The sequence below is a fragment of the Astyanax mexicanus genome, chromosome 19 (genome assembly GCF_023375975.1).
Source record: "Astyanax mexicanus isolate ESR-SI-001 chromosome 19, AstMex3_surface, whole genome shotgun sequence".
In the NCBI taxonomy this organism is placed as follows: domain Eukaryota; kingdom Metazoa; phylum Chordata; class Actinopteri; order Characiformes; family Acestrorhamphidae; genus Astyanax; species Astyanax mexicanus.
This window is the reverse complement of record NC_064426.1, coordinates 217501-235000: the sequence shown is the minus strand read 5'-3', so window position 1 is coordinate 235000 and position 17500 is coordinate 217501. Positions and strand designations below refer to the sequence as shown.

General features: G+C 46.5%; 4 protein-coding genes across 14 annotated transcripts in view; 2 read left to right on the top strand and 2 right to left on the bottom strand.

The window, feature by feature from the left end:
* lyar (Ly1 antibody reactive homolog (mouse)) overlaps positions 1-5096 on the bottom strand; it is an 8970-nt gene extending 3874 nt beyond the window's left edge. For all 8 annotated transcript variants that reach the window (XM_022676715.2, XM_049467774.1, XM_049467771.1 and 5 more), the window contains exons 1-4: positions 4932-5096; positions 4121-4243; positions 3432-3546; positions 122-229 (exon numbers count right to left, since the gene is read on the bottom strand). In XM_022676715.2, coding sequence (XP_022532436.2) covers positions 122-229; positions 3432-3546; positions 4121-4242 — 345 coding nt within the window. In that variant the 5' untranslated portion in view covers position 4243; positions 4932-5096. The remainder of the gene's footprint in view (positions 1-121; positions 230-3431; positions 3547-4120; positions 4244-4931) is intronic.
* Positions 5097-5769: 673 nt separating this feature from the next.
* Positions 5770-11189, top strand: zbtb49 (zinc finger and BTB domain containing 49). Its single transcript, XM_049467750.1, has 9 exons — positions 5770-5811; positions 6409-6590; positions 6869-7031; positions 7384-8461; positions 8665-8711; positions 9210-9283; positions 9378-9460; positions 9696-9857; positions 10258-11189. The coding sequence occupies exons 2-9, from the start codon at positions 6439-6441 to the stop codon at positions 10980-10982; spliced, it is 2484 nt and encodes an 827-aa protein (XP_049323707.1). The 5' UTR covers positions 5770-5811; positions 6409-6438; the 3' UTR covers positions 10983-11189.
* A 459-nt stretch (positions 11190-11648) lies between these two features.
* Positions 11649-16450, top strand: nsg1 (neuronal vesicle trafficking associated 1). Of its 4 annotated transcripts, none has more exons than XR_007427160.1 (7): positions 11652-11778; positions 13044-13192; positions 13888-13986; positions 14173-14283; positions 14613-14856; positions 15285-15309; positions 15437-16450. XR_007427160.1 is itself a non-coding variant. In XM_049467752.1 (6 exons), the coding sequence occupies exons 2-6, from the start codon at positions 13070-13072 to the stop codon at positions 15092-15094; spliced, it is 537 nt and encodes a 178-aa protein (XP_049323709.1). In that variant the 5' UTR covers positions 11649-11778; positions 13044-13069; the 3' UTR covers positions 15095-16450. The 4 variants fall into 4 exon arrangements, 2 of the variants coding, with proteins under 2 accessions (XP_049323709.1, XP_049323708.1); XR_007427159.1 differs by having other exon boundaries at positions 15374-16450; XM_049467752.1 differs by having other exon boundaries at positions 11649-11778; positions 14613-14807; positions 15086-16450.
* A 124-nt stretch (positions 16451-16574) lies between these two features.
* Positions 16575-17500, bottom strand: part of stx18 (syntaxin 18) — a 13975-nt gene continuing 13049 nt past the window's right edge. Inside the window, exons 10-11 of the mRNA XM_007240688.4 lie at positions 17402-17482; positions 16575-17249 (exon numbers count right to left, since the gene is read on the bottom strand). Of these exons, the coding sequence (XP_007240750.3) occupies positions 17154-17249; positions 17402-17482 (177 nt within the window). The 3' untranslated portion in view covers positions 16575-17153. The remainder of the gene's footprint in view (positions 17250-17401; positions 17483-17500) is intronic.

Below are 17500 nucleotides of genomic sequence, written 5' to 3'. Positions count from 1 at the left end.
AACACACACACACACACACACACACACACACACACACACACACACACACAACACACACACACACACACACACAACACACAACACACACACACACACACACACAGTAAACTGGTTCTGATACCTGGAACTTGGCTTTTTTTCGGGGAACGTTGTCGTAGGAACAGATTTGATTGAGAAGGTCTTTGAGTCGGACGCTGACGCCGGGTTTACTCAGAGCCTCCTGTATCCTCTGTAGAACCCGAGCAAAATCAGACTCGCACTCAGACTCAGACTCAGACTCACACTCGCACTCACACTCGCACTCGCACTCAGACTCGCACTCAGACTCGCACTCAGACTCGCACTCAGACTCGCACTCAGACTCGCACTCGCACTCAGACTCGCACTCAGACTCAGACTCGGACTCGCACTCGCACTCAGACTCGCACTCGGACTCGCACTCAGACTCGCACTCGGACTCGCACTCGGACTCAGACTCGCACTCAGACTCGCACTCAGACTCGCACTCAGACTCGCACTCAGACTCGCACTCAGACTCGCACTCAGACTCGCACTCGCACTCGCACTCAGACTCGCACTCAGACTCGCACTACTCAGACTCGCACTCAGACTCGCACTACTCAGACTCGCACTCAGACTCGCACTCAGACTCGCACTCAGACTCGCACTCAGACTCGCACTCGCACTCGGACTCGCACTCGCACTCGGACTCGCACTCGCACTCAGACTCAGACTCGGACTCGGACTCGGACTCGCACTCGCACTCAGACTCGCACTCAGACTCGCACTCAGACTCGCACTCAGACTCGCACTCAGACTCGCACTCAGACTCGCACTCGCACTCAGACTCGCACTCGCACTCAGACTCGCACTCGCACTCAGACTCGCACTCGCACTCAGACTCGCACTCAGACTCGCACTCAGACTCGCACTCAGACTCGCACTCAGACTCGCACTACTCAGCCTCGCACTCAGACTCGCACTCAGACTCGCACTCAGACTCGCACTCAGACTCGCACTCAGACTCGCACTCAGACTCGCACTCGCACTCAGACTCGCACTCGCACTCAGACTCGGACTCGCACTCGCACTCAGACTCGCACTCAGACTCGCACTCAGACTCGCACTACTCAGACTCGCACTCAGACTCGGACTCGCACTCGCACTCAGACTCGCACTCGCACTCAGACTCGGACTCGGACTCGGACTCGCACTCGCACTCAGACTCGCACTCAGACTCGCACTCAGACTCGCACTCAGACTCGCACTCAGACTCGCACTCGCACTCAGACTCGCACTCAGACTCGCACTCAGACTCGCACTCAGACTCGCACTCAGACTCGCACTCAGACTCGCACTCAGACTCGCACTCGCACTCAGACTCGCACTCAGACTCGCACTCAGACTCGCACTCAGACTCGCACTCAGACTCGCACTCGCACTCGCACTCAGACTCGCACTCAGACTCGCACTACTCAGACTCGCACTCAGACTCGCACTCAGACTCGCACTCAGACTCGCACTCGCACTCAGACTCGCACTCGCACTCAGACTCGCACTCGCACTCAGACTCGCACTCAGACTCGCACTCGCACTCAGACTCGCACTCAGACTCGCACTCAGACTCGCACTCGCACTCAGACTCAGACTCGGACTCGGACTCGCACTCAGACTCGCACTCAGACTCGCACTCAGACTCGCACTCGCACTCAGACTCAGACTCGGACTCGGACTCGCACTCAGACTCGCACTCAGACTCGCACTCAGACTCGCACTCAGACTCGCACTCAGACTCGCACTCAGACTCGCACTCAGACTCGCACTCGCACTCAGACTCGCACTCGCACTCAGACTCAGACTCGCACTCAGACTCGCACTCAGACTCGCACTCAGACTCGCACTCAGACTCGCACTCGCACTCACACTCGCACTCAGACTCGCACTCAGACTCGCACTCAGACTCGCACTCAGACTCGCACTCAGACTCGCACTCGCACTCAGACTCGCACTCGCACTCAGACTCGCACTCGCACTCAGACTCAGACTCGGACTCGGACTCGCACTCAGACTCGCACTCAGACTCGCACTCAGACTCGCACTCAGACTCGCACTCGCACTCAGACTCGCACTCGCACTCAGACTCGCACTCAGACTCAGACTCGGACTCGGACTCGCACTCGCACTCAGACTCGCACTCAGACTCGCACTCAGACTCGCACTCAGACTCGCACTCGCACTCAGACTCGCACTCAGACTCGCACTCGCACTCAGACTCGCACTCAGACTCGCACTCAGACTCGCACTCAGACTCGCACTCAGACTCGCACTCAGACTCGCACTCGCACTCGCACTCAGACTCGCACTCAGACTCGCACTCAGACTCGCACTCAGACTCGCACTCAGACTCGCACTCAGACTCGCACTCAGACTCGCACTCGCACTCGGACTCGGACTCGGACTCGGACTCGCACTCGGACTCGCACTCAGACTCGCACTCAGACTCGCACTCAGACTCGCACTCAGACTCGCACTCAGACTCGCACTCAGACTCGCACTCAGACTCGCACTCAGACTCGCACTCGCACTCAGACTCGCACTCAGACTCGCACTCAGACTCGCACTCAGACTCGGACTCGCACTCAGACTCGCACTCAGACTCGCACTCAGACTCGCACTCAGACTCGCACTCAGACTCGCACTCAGACTCGCACTCAGACTCGCACTCGCACTCGCACTCGCACTCAGACTCGCACTCAGACTCGCACTCAGACTCGCACTCAGACTCAGACTCGCACTCAGACTCGCACTCAGACTCGCACTCAGACTCGCACTCGCACTCAGACTCGCACTCGCACTCAGACTCGCACTCAGACTCGCACTACTCAGACTCGCACTACTCAGACTCGCACTACTCAGACTCGCACTACTCAGACTCGCACTACTCAGACTCGCACTACTCAGACTCGCACTCAGACTCAGACTCGCACTCAGACTCAGACTCGCACTCAGACTCAGCTCCTCTAATGGAACACTAATCACTGTCTACAATTTAGTCTTACTGAAGTGCTGCAAAACATTTTGTTAAAAAGATGAATTAAATGCAATTTATCTCCAAATAGACAATAGTGAACAGTCCTGCTCACTACAGTAACTGTGTGTGTAAACCCCTCATGTACAGAAACCCGTACACTAGATTAAATTAAACAGATAAATTAACGCTGTCGGTTCTGATTAGATCAGTCTCTGATTAAATCTGTAAAATATATTTAAAATAATAAACTATGAAATTAATAAATAAAAGCAGGATCGTATTAACAGTCTGTAGCAGTTATAAGAGATTTAATAGATGAATGCGTTTTTACAGATAAAATTATGTAAGAATTTTTTAACTTTTTCAAGAACTGCAGAAACACAGGTGAGCACAGTCTTACCTGAATCCACTGCTGCTGCTTCACATCTCCCTTATTGGCTTTGGCCTCGTAGCCCCGCCCCCCGTACTTCTGATCCTCGCTGATGCAGCGCAGGTGATTCTTATACTCCTCCCCCCTTTCAGAGATAAACACTCAGTTACTACTAGAACTTTACTAAAACTTTACTAAAACTTTACTTAAACTTTACCAAGACCAGACGATTCACCCTGAGCTGAGTATTCAACTGACTCTATTCATTCCTGCATTCCTCTTTTCTTACATTTAAAATAAAAATAAAGGTCTTTAACTGGATTATTGGTACTTTAGTGGGATTCTGTAATAAGTGAATTTCACTGAAAGTAAACAATGGGCCAATTAACTAATTAACTAATGAAAGTTTAGAGTTTCTCATTATGTTGCTGTTCGGTTAGCTAAACCTATATATTATATAAGTCACTCAGCAGTCAGCTGTCTCGTGGAAACCGTCTGTACAGTAGGAACATAAATATTAATATATGGAAGCATTATGATGTATTGTTTCTCAAAAACAGTATTGATTTTTAATAAATGCTTAAATCCAAAGATTTACAGTTTCTTTCTAAAACAACATCACAATATATCACTTTGTTAACAGAATCACAGTTTATTAAATCATCACCCCTGTATCACAATGCGCATCAGATCAGGAGCTTAAATCACTCAGAACTCACCAGAAATCTTTTCCACAGTCGATGCAGGAAAAACAGGAGCTTCCTCTGCACATCCCCACATGCTTCTCTATCTGCGCTTTCTTCAGAGACTCCCCACACGAGTTACAGGTAAAAAACACCATCCTGTACACACACACACACACACACACACACACACACACACAATTATATCTTCATGTACAGTATCAGTCAAAAGTTTGGACACACCTTCTCATTCAGTGTTTTTCTGTATTTAATGTATTTTCTAAATTGTAGATTAATATTAAAGAGATGATCATATGTAATTCTGTAGTAAAGTGTATAAAAGTGTTTTTCCTCCACATTAATCTCCTGATCTAAAGCTGATGAACTGAGATGGTGATTTGAGGTGATTTAATTGGGAGGAGCTGGAGCTTCACAGCGTGAAGGAAAAGCAGCAGCTATTGTTCAGCACCTCCAGAAACTCCTTCCTTCAAGACGCTGAGAAAACTATTCCAGGTGATTCTAAATCATGAAGATACTGAGATTAAAATCTCACCAAGAGTCTGCAGATCTGAACTCAAACATACATCTGATACTTATTTAGTAGAATCTAAAGTATAATTCTAAAATATTCTGATTTATTATTATAAATAATTCATCGTGTGTTGCTGTAGAGCTTTAATATAGTCTTTAACATTAAAATTATAATGTAAAAAAATTATAAAAAGAGAATCACACTGAGAGAGAAGAGGCGGTGCTGTATGAGGGCAGGTTGGTGTTTGAGTGAATTAAACAGTGAAAAAGTTATAAAGTTAATAAATAAATAAGAGAATGAATAAAGCAGTCTAACCTCTCTCTCTCTCTGTCGACTCCTCCCCCTGAGCGCGCGGGTAAATATTAATAATAATATTAATAATAACTGATTTTTTTCTCCGTTCAGATAAACCCGGGTCTCCTCTGTAAACCACGCCGCGTAGCGACGCACCCGCGCGCGCCCGTGTTTACACTCCGGGTTCACACACGACCCCGCGCGCACACCGTTCCTACAGACACGCGCTCAAATTAATCAATATTATTCAATAAACACCTGCACTCGCTTATTATTAATATTAATAATAATAATAATAATAATAATAATAATCCCGCACATCTATGCTGCTTATATATATAATATGTGTAAGTGCCGGAGAATAAACAGTGTTTATTTATTATTTGTATTTAGGTTTTTATTAGAGTGTGTAATATATTGTGTATAAAACAATACAGTACAATACAAAATATAACACAGGCTTTACTCTAAAACACACGACACTATGTATCATAAACATAATAAATAAATAAAATAAATCTATGGAAACACAAGAAGTTAATTTATTTTCTTCACATTTGTTTAATAAAATGCCATCATAGCGTTTTAGTTTTAATAGAATTTAGTATTTTTGTAGTTGTTTTTATTAACGGTTTCTCGGATTTTTATGATATATTTATGATTATTCTACTTCAGCTAAAAAACATTTTGTGTTTTTTTTTCAATAATGTTTCTTAATGAATATAAAAAATACTTTACAATAAAGAATAAACATTAACAGCAGATTAACTAGATTACTTTTTTATTAAGTAGTAACAAATTCTGTCTCTAAAGTTAAAAAAAAATCTCAATAAAAAGGTTTTCTTTGGTTGCGGACAGGATGTGACGTAGTGGTGACGTCAGTGTGGCTGTGCAGCCGAAGGTAAGCGGAGGGTTTTTATATAAATATAATATTTATTATGAATATAAACCCGCTGCTTTAATACATCCAGCTGATTTTATTGCATCTCTCCGGTCCACCTTAAATACCGCAGCGCTTCTGTTCTGGTGCCCGAATCCAGCTGTTCACTATTTAAGGTGGAACTGATGATTCCAGTACGGAACTCCCTTATATATCGTGTTTTTATTGTATTTATTATTATTTATTATGAAATATAATCTGTATATGTGAATATTAATCTCAGAGCGGTACTGGCGCTTCCCACTATTCCCAGTTTCTCTACAGAGCGGTTCTTTTCTATATTAGCATTAGCATCCAGGCTAATCCCACACCCAACTTTGGCCTGGCTGGTCTCTCAGTGCCCATCATTCAGCTACCCCCTAAAAATCACTATAATCACTATCCTTACAATGACTATAAATCCCAAAAACTACTAAAATCATAAAAATTACTTTAACACTAATCACAATAATAATCTCTACAGTTACTATAATAACAATAATATAACAATCACAATAATTACTATAAATACTGATAGCTTTTCTGATTATACTATATTTAACTGTGTGTATCTGTCAGTGTGTGTGTGTGTGTGTGTGTGTGTGAAGGATGGACGGGCTGTACAGCCACAGTGCGTATTTGCTGCAGGAGCTGCAGGAGCAGAGGATCCAGGGTCTGCTGTGTGACTGCATGCTGGTGGTGAAGGGCGTCTGTTTTAAAGCTCACAAAAACGTCCTCGCCGCCTTCAGCTCCTACTTCAGGTCAGAGACACACAACAACTTACGCTTTAAACCACCCCACCAATCAGCACTGCAGCTACCAGACTAATATACATAATATACTCCATTAACATACTCCAGTAACAACCTGCACAACTCCCATAATTCACCTGCACCCACTATTATCAGCCCTCACTACAACTCCCATAATTCACCTGCACCTGCTATCAGCCCTCACTACAACTCCCATAATTCACCTGTCTTTACTGTGGTCACACTATCCCGTGTACAGGTGTTGAGGTGGGCGTGTCTTGTTGCAGGTCTTTGTTCCAGAATTCTCCGGCGTTGAAGAACGATGTTTATCACCTGTCCATTCAGGATGTGGGCGGGATCGGGCAGATCCTGGACTACATGTACACCTCCCACCTGGAGCTGAACCAGGACAACGCCCACACACTGCTACACATCGCTCAGAGCCTACAGGTAACACACACACACACACACTGCTACACATCGCACAGAGCCTACAGGTAACACACACACACACACACTGCTACACATCGCTCAGAGCCTACAGGTAACACACACACACACACACACTGCTACACATCGCTCAGAGTCTACAGGTAACACACACACACACACACTGCTGCACATCGCACAGAGCCTACAGGTAAGACTCACGCTTGGTTGCACTGGCTGTAATTGGCTCTAATCACCACTTTCTTTCTCCTCATTGGTCCAAATCACCACCTGATTAGTTGTACTTGCTTCTGATTGGCTGTAAGACTGATCCCTGGTTGTGTAATATGTTCCTGTTCCTCTCTGCTGGCAGGTGTCCAACATCCTGAACATGTGTAATGCTTACCTGAAGCCATGCTCCGCCCCCAGCGACCCGCCCCTCCCTCTCCCCGCCCTGCTGTCCCACGAGCAGGACTGTGTGCTGGGGAACCCCCTCCCCCCCGACCCGGACCTCCACTGCCCCGCCCCCGACCCCCACAAACACTCGCTCCTCCCACAGCAGGACCCAGATCCCTCGCACTACAAGCGGCTCCAGCCTGCCCCGCCCCCTGCCACCCCTGACACGGCCAATAGCGCGGCGGCGCTGCCGGAGAGGCAGCCTCCACACGGGTACAAGCTGAGGAACTTCTACAGCAAGCAGTACTTCAAACAGAGTGCCGCCCAGAACTGCAGTGCCAGCCTGCAGAGCCACGCCCACTGCCCCCTGCTGGGGGAGGAGCAGTACAGCACCAACCAGAACACGCCCACAACTGCAGCCAACCAATCACTGTCCATTTTACCTTCTTCAGCGACCAGTCAGATGCCTTTACTCGGACCCTCAAACCCAGCGAGCTCGGCTCCAGTGGATCCTTTGATGTCTCAGATGCCAACGTCCTGTTCCAGTGCCGCTGTGCCCGCCCCTTCCTCCTCCTCTTCCTGTCATGACTTCCTAAACCCACCCCCGGCGCCCACCGACCTGCCGGTGCCCCCTACCGCCGGGAGGAGGAGCCCCACCGCACCACGAATGCTGCGGCCCAAGAAGACCCTGTACCTGAAGAAGTTCAACTACCTCCGCTCTCACCACGCCCTCGAGGAGGGGGCGGAGCCGAGCAGGGTGACTGACAGCTGCAGCGCAGAGACCCTCCAGCAGGAGGAGGCACAGAGCCAGCCGGCCAATGGCAGCACAGACATGCCCCCGGAGGGCGGAGCTCCAGAACCGGAGGAACCACCCGAGCCCAGTTTGGTTCCCCAGCCGCCGACTCCGCCCTCGCCCCCGCCAGAGCCCGCCCCCTCGCACGGCCAGAGAGAAGCGGGCGGAGCTTCCAGTAACACTAATAAATACTGCTGTGAGATCTGCGGCAAAACCTTCAAACACCCCAGCAACCTGGAGCTACACAAACGCTCACACACAGGTAACACACACACACACACACACACACACATAACACACACAGGTAACACACACATACACACCAATACACACACATAGCACACACACACACACAGGTAACACAGGTTTATTGTGTTCTTAAGATCTAATGGTATGTGTGTGTGTGTTACCTGTGTGTTACCTGTGTGTGTGTGTGTGTGTGTGTGTGTGTGTGTGTGTGTCCAGGTGAGAAACCATTCCAGTGTAACGTCTGTGGGAAAAACTTTTCTCAGGTGAGGATTGTGTGTGTGTGTCAGTGAGTGTACTGGTGTGTGTGTGTGTGTACTGGTGTGTGTGTGTGTACTGGTGTGTGTGTGTGTACTGGTGTGTGTGTGTGAGTGAGTGTACTGGTGTGTGTGTGAGTGTGTGTACTGGTGTGTGTGTGAGTGTGTGTACTGGTGTGTGTGTGTGTGTGTGTGTGTGTGTGTGAGTCTTGGTCATGTGTATAGATTGGCAGTGTGTGGTCTCGGGGGATTAAGTAGAGTAAAAGCTAGTGTAGTTCAGTTAGTGAAGTTCTGCTTTATTTCAGGATCACTGGGATTTTGCATATTTGGAAAAGGCGTTTTTATCTTTAAATAGAGAAAACATGAAAAGCTGTAACACACTGTATGAACTGTATGTGACATGTTTGGACAATGTTTCTGAAATATTTTGTTTCCTTATTGTTTATTTTATTGTATATGGAAACAAAATAAAGTATAAAATGTGTGTGTGTGTGTGTGTGTGTGTAGGCAGGAAACCTGCAGACTCATCTCCGTCGCCATTCAGGAGAGAAGCCGTATATCTGTGAGCTCTGTGGGAAAAGGTACGATCCTCCACAGATCAATACAACACGGGTTATATATAATTGTTAAAGGTACGATGGTGTTTGGCGTGTGTGTGTGTGTGTGTGTTTCCAGTTTTGCTGCATCAGGTGATGTTCAGCGCCACATCATCATCCACTCAGGAGCTCGACCTCACCTGTGTGACATCTGTGGACGAGGTCAGAACACTAAACAAACAAACAAACAGAAGACAGGATTACTGTTACAGTGATACAGAAACTCACACTCTGCTGTAGGAATCAGAACAGCAGAGACTATATCACCATACTGTGATCCTACACAGATACTTTATAGAAAATCTGTTATTGTCTTTATTATATAAAATTATATTATAGATACAACTTTAGTAAGTCTAATTGTTACCTGTGTGTGTGTGTGTGTGTGTGTGTGCAGGGTTCAGTAACTTCAGTAATCTGAAGGAACATAAGAAGACGCACAGTTGGGAGCGGGAGTTTATCTGTGAGCAGTGCGGAAAATCCTTCAACATGCAGAGAAAACTCCTCAAACACATGCAGAGACACAGCGGAGACAAACCCTACTGCTGCCAGACCTGCGGTACATCACACACACACACACACACACACACACACACACAAGAACAGTTTGTCTGATCACTAAAATTGATCTCTGATCTCAGATTCAGTTGATCAGTTCGTTCAGCATTTTCAGAATTCAGTTTACAGTGAGATCATACCCTCACACTTCATACTGCTGTACTCTACATAATCCATCATCTTATTCCTAATGTTTATTTTTGTATTATTTAATTTTTAAATATTTTACTTTTTCATCTAATTCTTTTATTTAGAAAGAATAATTTAACTAAATCAAAGTTTCAGTAATTTGTTTGATTCTCATTCGTGTTTAAAGTGCTACAAACTTCAGTTTGATTGATCTAAAGTGTTATATATTTGATTGATTGATTAATTGATTGATTGTGTTTACTTGTTTACAGGTAAGTGTTTCGCTGGGTCAGGTGACCTCCAGAGACACGTGCGATCCCACACAGGTGAGCGTCCATACGTGTGCGACACGTGTGGAAAGGGGTTCACGCGTACGGCGGTGCTGCGCCGACACCGCGCCCACTGTAAACCCACGACCGGCTCAGACGCCGGAGACGCTAACGCCGGAGACGCTAACGCCGGAGACGCTAACGCCGGAGACGCTAACGCCGGAGACGCTAACGCGCTAGTGCAGCAACACAACCCAGAGGTTAGCAAAGCAACAGCTTCTCCCACCACACCGCCATCCTGCAGAAATAGAGCTCAGCTCCGCCCCCTGCCCAGCTCAACTCCGCCCCCTGCAGGAACCTGTCGACCCGTCCCCGCCTCCTTCATCACACCCCTCTCCTCCCACTCCTCCACCTCCTCTCTCTCAGAGCTGCGCTCTGTCCTTCCACAAAATCTGTTAGCCCCACCCACGTTCAATAAGCCCCTCCTCACACATCAAAAAGCTCCTCCCCCTCATGTGAAATCTACCCTGAACACCGACCCCTCCGCCGGCTCTGCTCTACGGCCCCACCTGCTGACCCCAGAGGCGCACTGCAGCCCCCCACTGGCCCCAGTCAGCTCTCAGACACACAGCGCCCCCTACAGGAGCTCCGAGGGCTTCTGCTCCAGCGGTGCACTGTGGGGGCTGGCCATGAAGACTCTGCAGAGTGACAGCGATATGGACCAATGAGAAGCTGAGGAGTGTTTTTTTTGGGAGTTTAGAGTCTGAAATGAAACTGATACACTGAGCTAATCAGAACTTCCAGAACCAGAACAGAACCATCTGCAGTTTATACAGAGAGATGAGCTGCAGAACTGATCTTCTCTATGCTGATTCTCAGGGATTTGCTTTGTATTGAATTAATTTCATTAAAATAAAGTTCACCCTGTTCGCATGGCTCCGCCCCTTTGACCTGGCATGTGTACCATATTCTGCATGGTGACGAGCAGGAGCTATGTTTGTTACTGTGTCAGAAGCTCCGGTGCAGCGGCGGATTCACGGTTACAGATTATCATCCACAGAGATAAAAAACTCTCAGTGCTGAGGAAATCCATAAAGCTTAGACTAGACTAGTTCTGTGTCTGTGTGTGTGTGTGTGTGTCACATAATTAATATTACAGAATAATAATATTATAATAAAATATTGGGTTGTTTTTCTAAAATAAATACCAGGTTTGGTCCATCAGTTTGATCTTCTTACCTGCTGAAAGGTGATTAAATGAAAGTAACTCACCTGTCTCTCCTCTATATAATAGTTTGTCTGATTTAAATGTAAATGATACTATTGGTGGGAGCTCGTGGCTCCGCCCCCCGGTGTGTCGCGAGGCAGTTCATTCGCCAAACCATTACATCACTCACACTCCCGCGCGCGCGCGCACTCACACCGGCGCCGCAAACACACAAAGGACGCGCGAGATCCTCCGCAGCAGAGCTCGAGCTCCGGGCGGGTCGCGCGGGACTGAACCGGACCGGACCTCTCACACAGGTAAGAGAGAGTGCGCGGGAAAAGGTGCCAGCTGATGAACAGCACCTGGAGGCGCGCGGTGATGCGCTGCGGCATGGTGCGCGCGCTGCGGCGCATCACTAACAGTCATTGTGCATCACCGCGCGCGCTGCGCTCTCGTGCATCGGATTTCAATTATGTTTTTATTGATTAAGATCGTGCTTATTTACAGCTGTGCTGCTTATCAGTGTCCAGTCCACCTTAAATTATGCAGCTGTGGCAGCATCTTAACAGAATTTGTATTTCCACCTTAAACGTGTGGCGTTCTAGAATAATAGAACCGCTGCATCATTTAAGGTGGAACGGACAGTTCTAATGCGAATAATGGAATCGAGCCCCAGCATGTTATTGTTCCACAATTTAAGGTGGAATGAATAATTGTCAAAATTGAAGGTGGAAGTGGCTAGTCTAAAACGAAGCTGGCTTTAGCCATTAGCGTGTAACTGCTTCACAATTTAAGGTGGAATGGATATTTGCCTGACTAGCTGCATTAATTAAGGTGGAAGTTAAAATCCGACTTAATCAACGGAGATTTAAGGTGGAATGGGTAGGTCTAAAACGAAGCTGGCCTCAGGGATCATAATATAAATGTAGCTGCTTCACGATTTCAGGCGGAATTGATAGATGCCTAACTGTGACGGTTGCATTTCTTAAGGTGGAAGGCACAATACACATAATAAACTGGCCAAAGACGCCACACTGTAGCTGTAATTGCTGCACAATTTAAGGTGGAATTAATACTTTTCTGACCAATAGCTGCATTATTTAAGGTAATCAAGTCTAATGTGAGGAGGATAATAAATACCTGATTATAAAAGCTTTACCAAAAAAAAAGAATACATTATTGACTGAATATAACCACTATTCGCATAGGAAATTTATCTGTAACTGCTACACCGGTAAAGGTGGAATAGACAATTCTAAAAAGATGCAGGAATCAGTCTTCAAAATGTATATGCTGCAAAATTTAAGGTGGGTGTGTAATTAACTGAATGTAATAGCTGCATCATGTAAGGTGGAAAGACTAATTCACAGAAGAAATTGGCCTGAGCTACCAGAATGTAGCTATAACTGATGCACAAGTTAAGGTGGAACAGAAGCTCAGGCATCAGAATGTAACTACAGCACTCTTTTTGAGGTGGAACTAAATGTGAACTTGTAAACAATGTGAATAAGATGATGTCAAATGATACAACCCTGAGCTTCATCAACTGTCAGGTTGTAGAACAGTGTGTGTGTGTGTGTAGGTAAGAACATCGCAGTGGTTGGTAAAATGGTGAAGTTGGGGGTTAACGTGAGCGAGAAGAAGGCCGCGGGGTCGGAGGAGGGATTCGACACCATCCCGCTCATGACTCCTCTGGACGCGGCACAGCTGCAGATCCCACCGCCGGACATGGTGAGGCGCCACCGAGCAACAGATACACATTTCTACTGTTATTGGGTTTCAGTTCAACTGGGTCTGACTTCCTGTTCACCCCGTTACACTGGTATAACTCTAGAGGGCGCTCAATAGATAGACACTTTAGAGAGGGGACTAGGGCTGGGGACAGGAAATGGGACAGTGCCTTTTTCTACACTCCTAAAAGCTTTCGTATCTCAGACACTTTTTTAAATGATAAACGATGTAAAGGCATCACTCACAGAACCTGTTGTCCCTTTTTTAAAGGTCTTTTCCACAATTACCCCAAATAAACGAGTCTGCATTTTTGGGGAGGGGCTTATTGTTGTTGTTTGCTTTCACACACCAAAATTTTGTTAATCCGAACCATGGACTGCGGTCGGTTCCACTGCAGGTGTGGAAGCATCACGTAACAAAATTAACCAATTACATTACCCCACACACAGCACAGGGAGCGGATAGCTTCCACACCTGCAGTGGAACCGACCGCAGTCAGGTCAGGTACAGTGAACCCCTCTGCACCGCGGCCGGCTCCACAACAGCTTCACACTCAAACCACCTGAACCTGCGGAGCGAGATAAACGCCACTGTAGATCCTCCTCACCCAATCTCAAACATGTGGTCTAAAAACACACACAGACAGTGAAGGGTGTGTGTGTGTGTGTGTGTGTGTGTGTGTGTGTGTGTGATAGGTGGTGGTGAAGACGAAGGCGGACTACAGCGAGGAGAAGACAAAGGGGAAATTTCACCCTAAAATCAGCAGCTTAGACGGAGTGTCTGAACGCATCAAGGTAATAAACTGTGTGTGTGTGTGTGTGTGTGTGTGTGTGTGTGTTGGAGTATTTTCAGCAGCCTCTGCACCTCCCTCGAGTTTTAGTTACTAGGTAACGCTATTCCATCTCAGAGAGAGAGATTTGTCAGTCCAGATTTTTGCCTTTTCATTAACAGCTTGTGTGTGTGTGTGTGTGTGTGTGCAGATGGCGCTGCTGGTGGTGTGTGCATTGGCGTTTCTGGTGTGTGTGGTGTTCCTGGTGGTATTTAAGGTATACCAGTACGAGCAGCCCTGCCCCGACGGATTTACCTACACGGTAAGAAAAACACACACACAAACACACACACACACACTAAAGGGAACACTGGTAAAAGTGCAGTGTGGGGGGTTAGAGTGGTTGCTAGGGTGTGGTAAGGTGGTTCCGTGTGTATTGCTTGATGAGGTTTTGGTACTGTTAATTATTATTTAATTTACATGGTTGCTATGGAGTTTTAGCTGGTTGCTATGTGACAGTCCTGGTGGTAAACTATAAGCAGTGTAAATACAGTATGAGTACTCAATGTGCACCATCAGTTACACCAGTCCTGTTACACCATGTGACCCCTGTCTGTCTGTCTGTCTGTCTGTCTGTCTGTCTGTCTGCAGCAGGGGCGGTGTGTGCCGGCGGGGGTGTACAGTTATTACCCCCCTCAGGGTCCGGCGGGCCGCGGGCGTCTGTTCACCATCATTAATCACTACAACGTCGCCAAGCACACCATCACCCGCGCCGTCTCCCCCTGGCTCAGCATCACCGCCGAGGAGCGCCGAGTCTCCCAACTACACACCAAGACCCAGCAGAACCTCGACTAAACACACACACACACACACACCATATACACACTACACACCAAGACCCAGCAGAACCTCGACTAAACACACACACACACACACACCATATACACACTACACACCAAGACCCAGCAGAACCTCGACTAAACACACACACACACACACACACACACACACACCATATACACACTACACACCAAGACCCAGCAGAACCTCGACTAAACACACACACACACACACACACACACACACACACCATATACACACTACACACCAAGACCCAGCAGAACCTCGACTAAACACACACACACACACACCATATACACACTACACACCAAGACCCAGCAGAACCTCGACTAAACACACACACACACACACACACACACACACACACACACACACCATATACACACTACACACCAAGACCCAGCAGAACCTCGACTAAACACACACACACACACACACACCATATACACACACTACACACCATATACACACACACACACACACACACACCAAGACCCAGCAGAACCTCGACTAAACACACACACACACACACACACACACCATATACACACTACACACCAAGACCCAGCAGAACCTCGACTAAACACACACACACACACACACCATATACACACTACACACCAAGACCCAGCAGAACCTCGACTAAACACACACACACACACACACACACACCATATACACACACACACACACACACACACACACACCATATACACACTACACACCAAGACCCAGCAGAACCTCGACTAAACACACACACACACACACACACACACACACCATATACACACTACACACCAAGACCCAACAGAACCTCGACTAAACACACACACACACACACACACACACACACACACACCATATACACACTACACACCAAGACCCAACAGAACCTCGACTAAACACACACACACCATATACACACACACACACACACACACACACGTGGTGTAGGTGCAGCTTCTCTACCTGAATGTGTTTGTTCTGCTGGTAAACTTGAATCCCCCCCTTAATGATACCAGATATAATTCTGATGAATAGTATCATTATTTATTGATTTTCTGATCGTTTTAGTCCTGAATGTTGTGATAATAGCATCTTAATGTTATTGCACTCTTTTAAAGAGGACTGAACTCCTGATTATTGTGGATTTTCAGATGTAATAATGTACCATAAACAACTGCGGCTCTGTCCGTATTTTGTTTGATAAATGATTAATGTGATGATTGTGATCAGTTTAAAGGTCGTATGTGGAGATATTCTGCTTTATAGGAGTAACTTTATCTCCTGATTCACCAGCTAAAGAGAAAACTCATTTAAAACAGCCTCCAAACCCCAAAACCACGCCCCTAAAGAAACCCCACCCCCGTTTTCAAAAGCCCCTCCCACTCTGTGGTGTCTGCGGTGTAGAGAAGGTGCAGATCCGGGTCTCTCAGTCTGAAGGGAATCCTGGGGCGGAGTTTTACTCTCCGGCTGCTGAACATCTGGACTCCGGTTCCTGAGCAGAACCTGAGGAACACCTGGATCAGAACCTGCTCTGGTTCTGCTGCTGTTCAGTTTGAGAAAGTAGAGCGAAAAACTGGAAATGTTCACCATAATAAACTGTACAATAAACTCTCCCTGTCCAACTCTGAGTCTGCACTGGTTTTACTGGGAATGACTGATGGTTCTGTATTAAACTGAGATTAAAGATTCACCATATAAATATCTGCTCCTAGATAAAAGTGATCAGGATCAATAAATCAGGATCAATTCTGATATTCAGGGTAATATTTATTGATCTACACATACAGTAGTAGTGTTTGTGTAACACTGCAGACGTCTCAGCATGTAGTAGAACTTTCTAATGTTCCTCCTGTGATAATCCATCAGATTCCTACACCCAATATCACCCAATAAATTATGACCACCTGATATAAAAATTATAGACATTAAATCTCAACATCTGTGTTTTGTATACATATATAAAACACTGTGTAATATTTATTTTAATATTAAACCCTGTATCTGTAGTGAATGTAATTATATTAATACTCAAAAACTTTGTTTATTTTCTCTTATTTTTAATATTTTACATATTCTTCATTTCTCGTAATATAAATTATAACATTGTTATTATCGTGTTAAAGCTGTGGTTAGGTGTGGGCTGATGTTAGTGATATATTTTTATTGATAACCATAAAACTGCTGATCATCAATATGAACCGATTGATCGGTCAGATCGTATACAGGGCACAATTGTTTTATTATACAGAAATGATAAATAGTCTCTGTGGAATCCAGTGGTCTGGCTGATGACCTCAGTTCCGGGATCACTGGGAGAACTGGGATTCAGCTGTCGTACCAGTCGAGGAACAGCAGGGAGAACGAGCACATCACCAAGAAGAACAGGATCCACACCCGAAACCCTGCGTTATTCTTAATCGCCTGAAACAAAACAAACACTAACGTTACGCACTGCACTACTACACTACTACACTGCACTACTGCACTACTGCACTGCACTGGGCTCAGTGGGTGGAGCTAAGCTGCTGAAGGCTCAGTGGGCGGGGCTGTAGAGGTGTGACGTTATCTCTCACCTCTCGAATGTCCTCATTTCCTTCTTTAACGTTTTCAGTTGCCCCGACAACCAGCTGATGAATATTATCAATCTCCGTCTCCTAAATACACACACACAC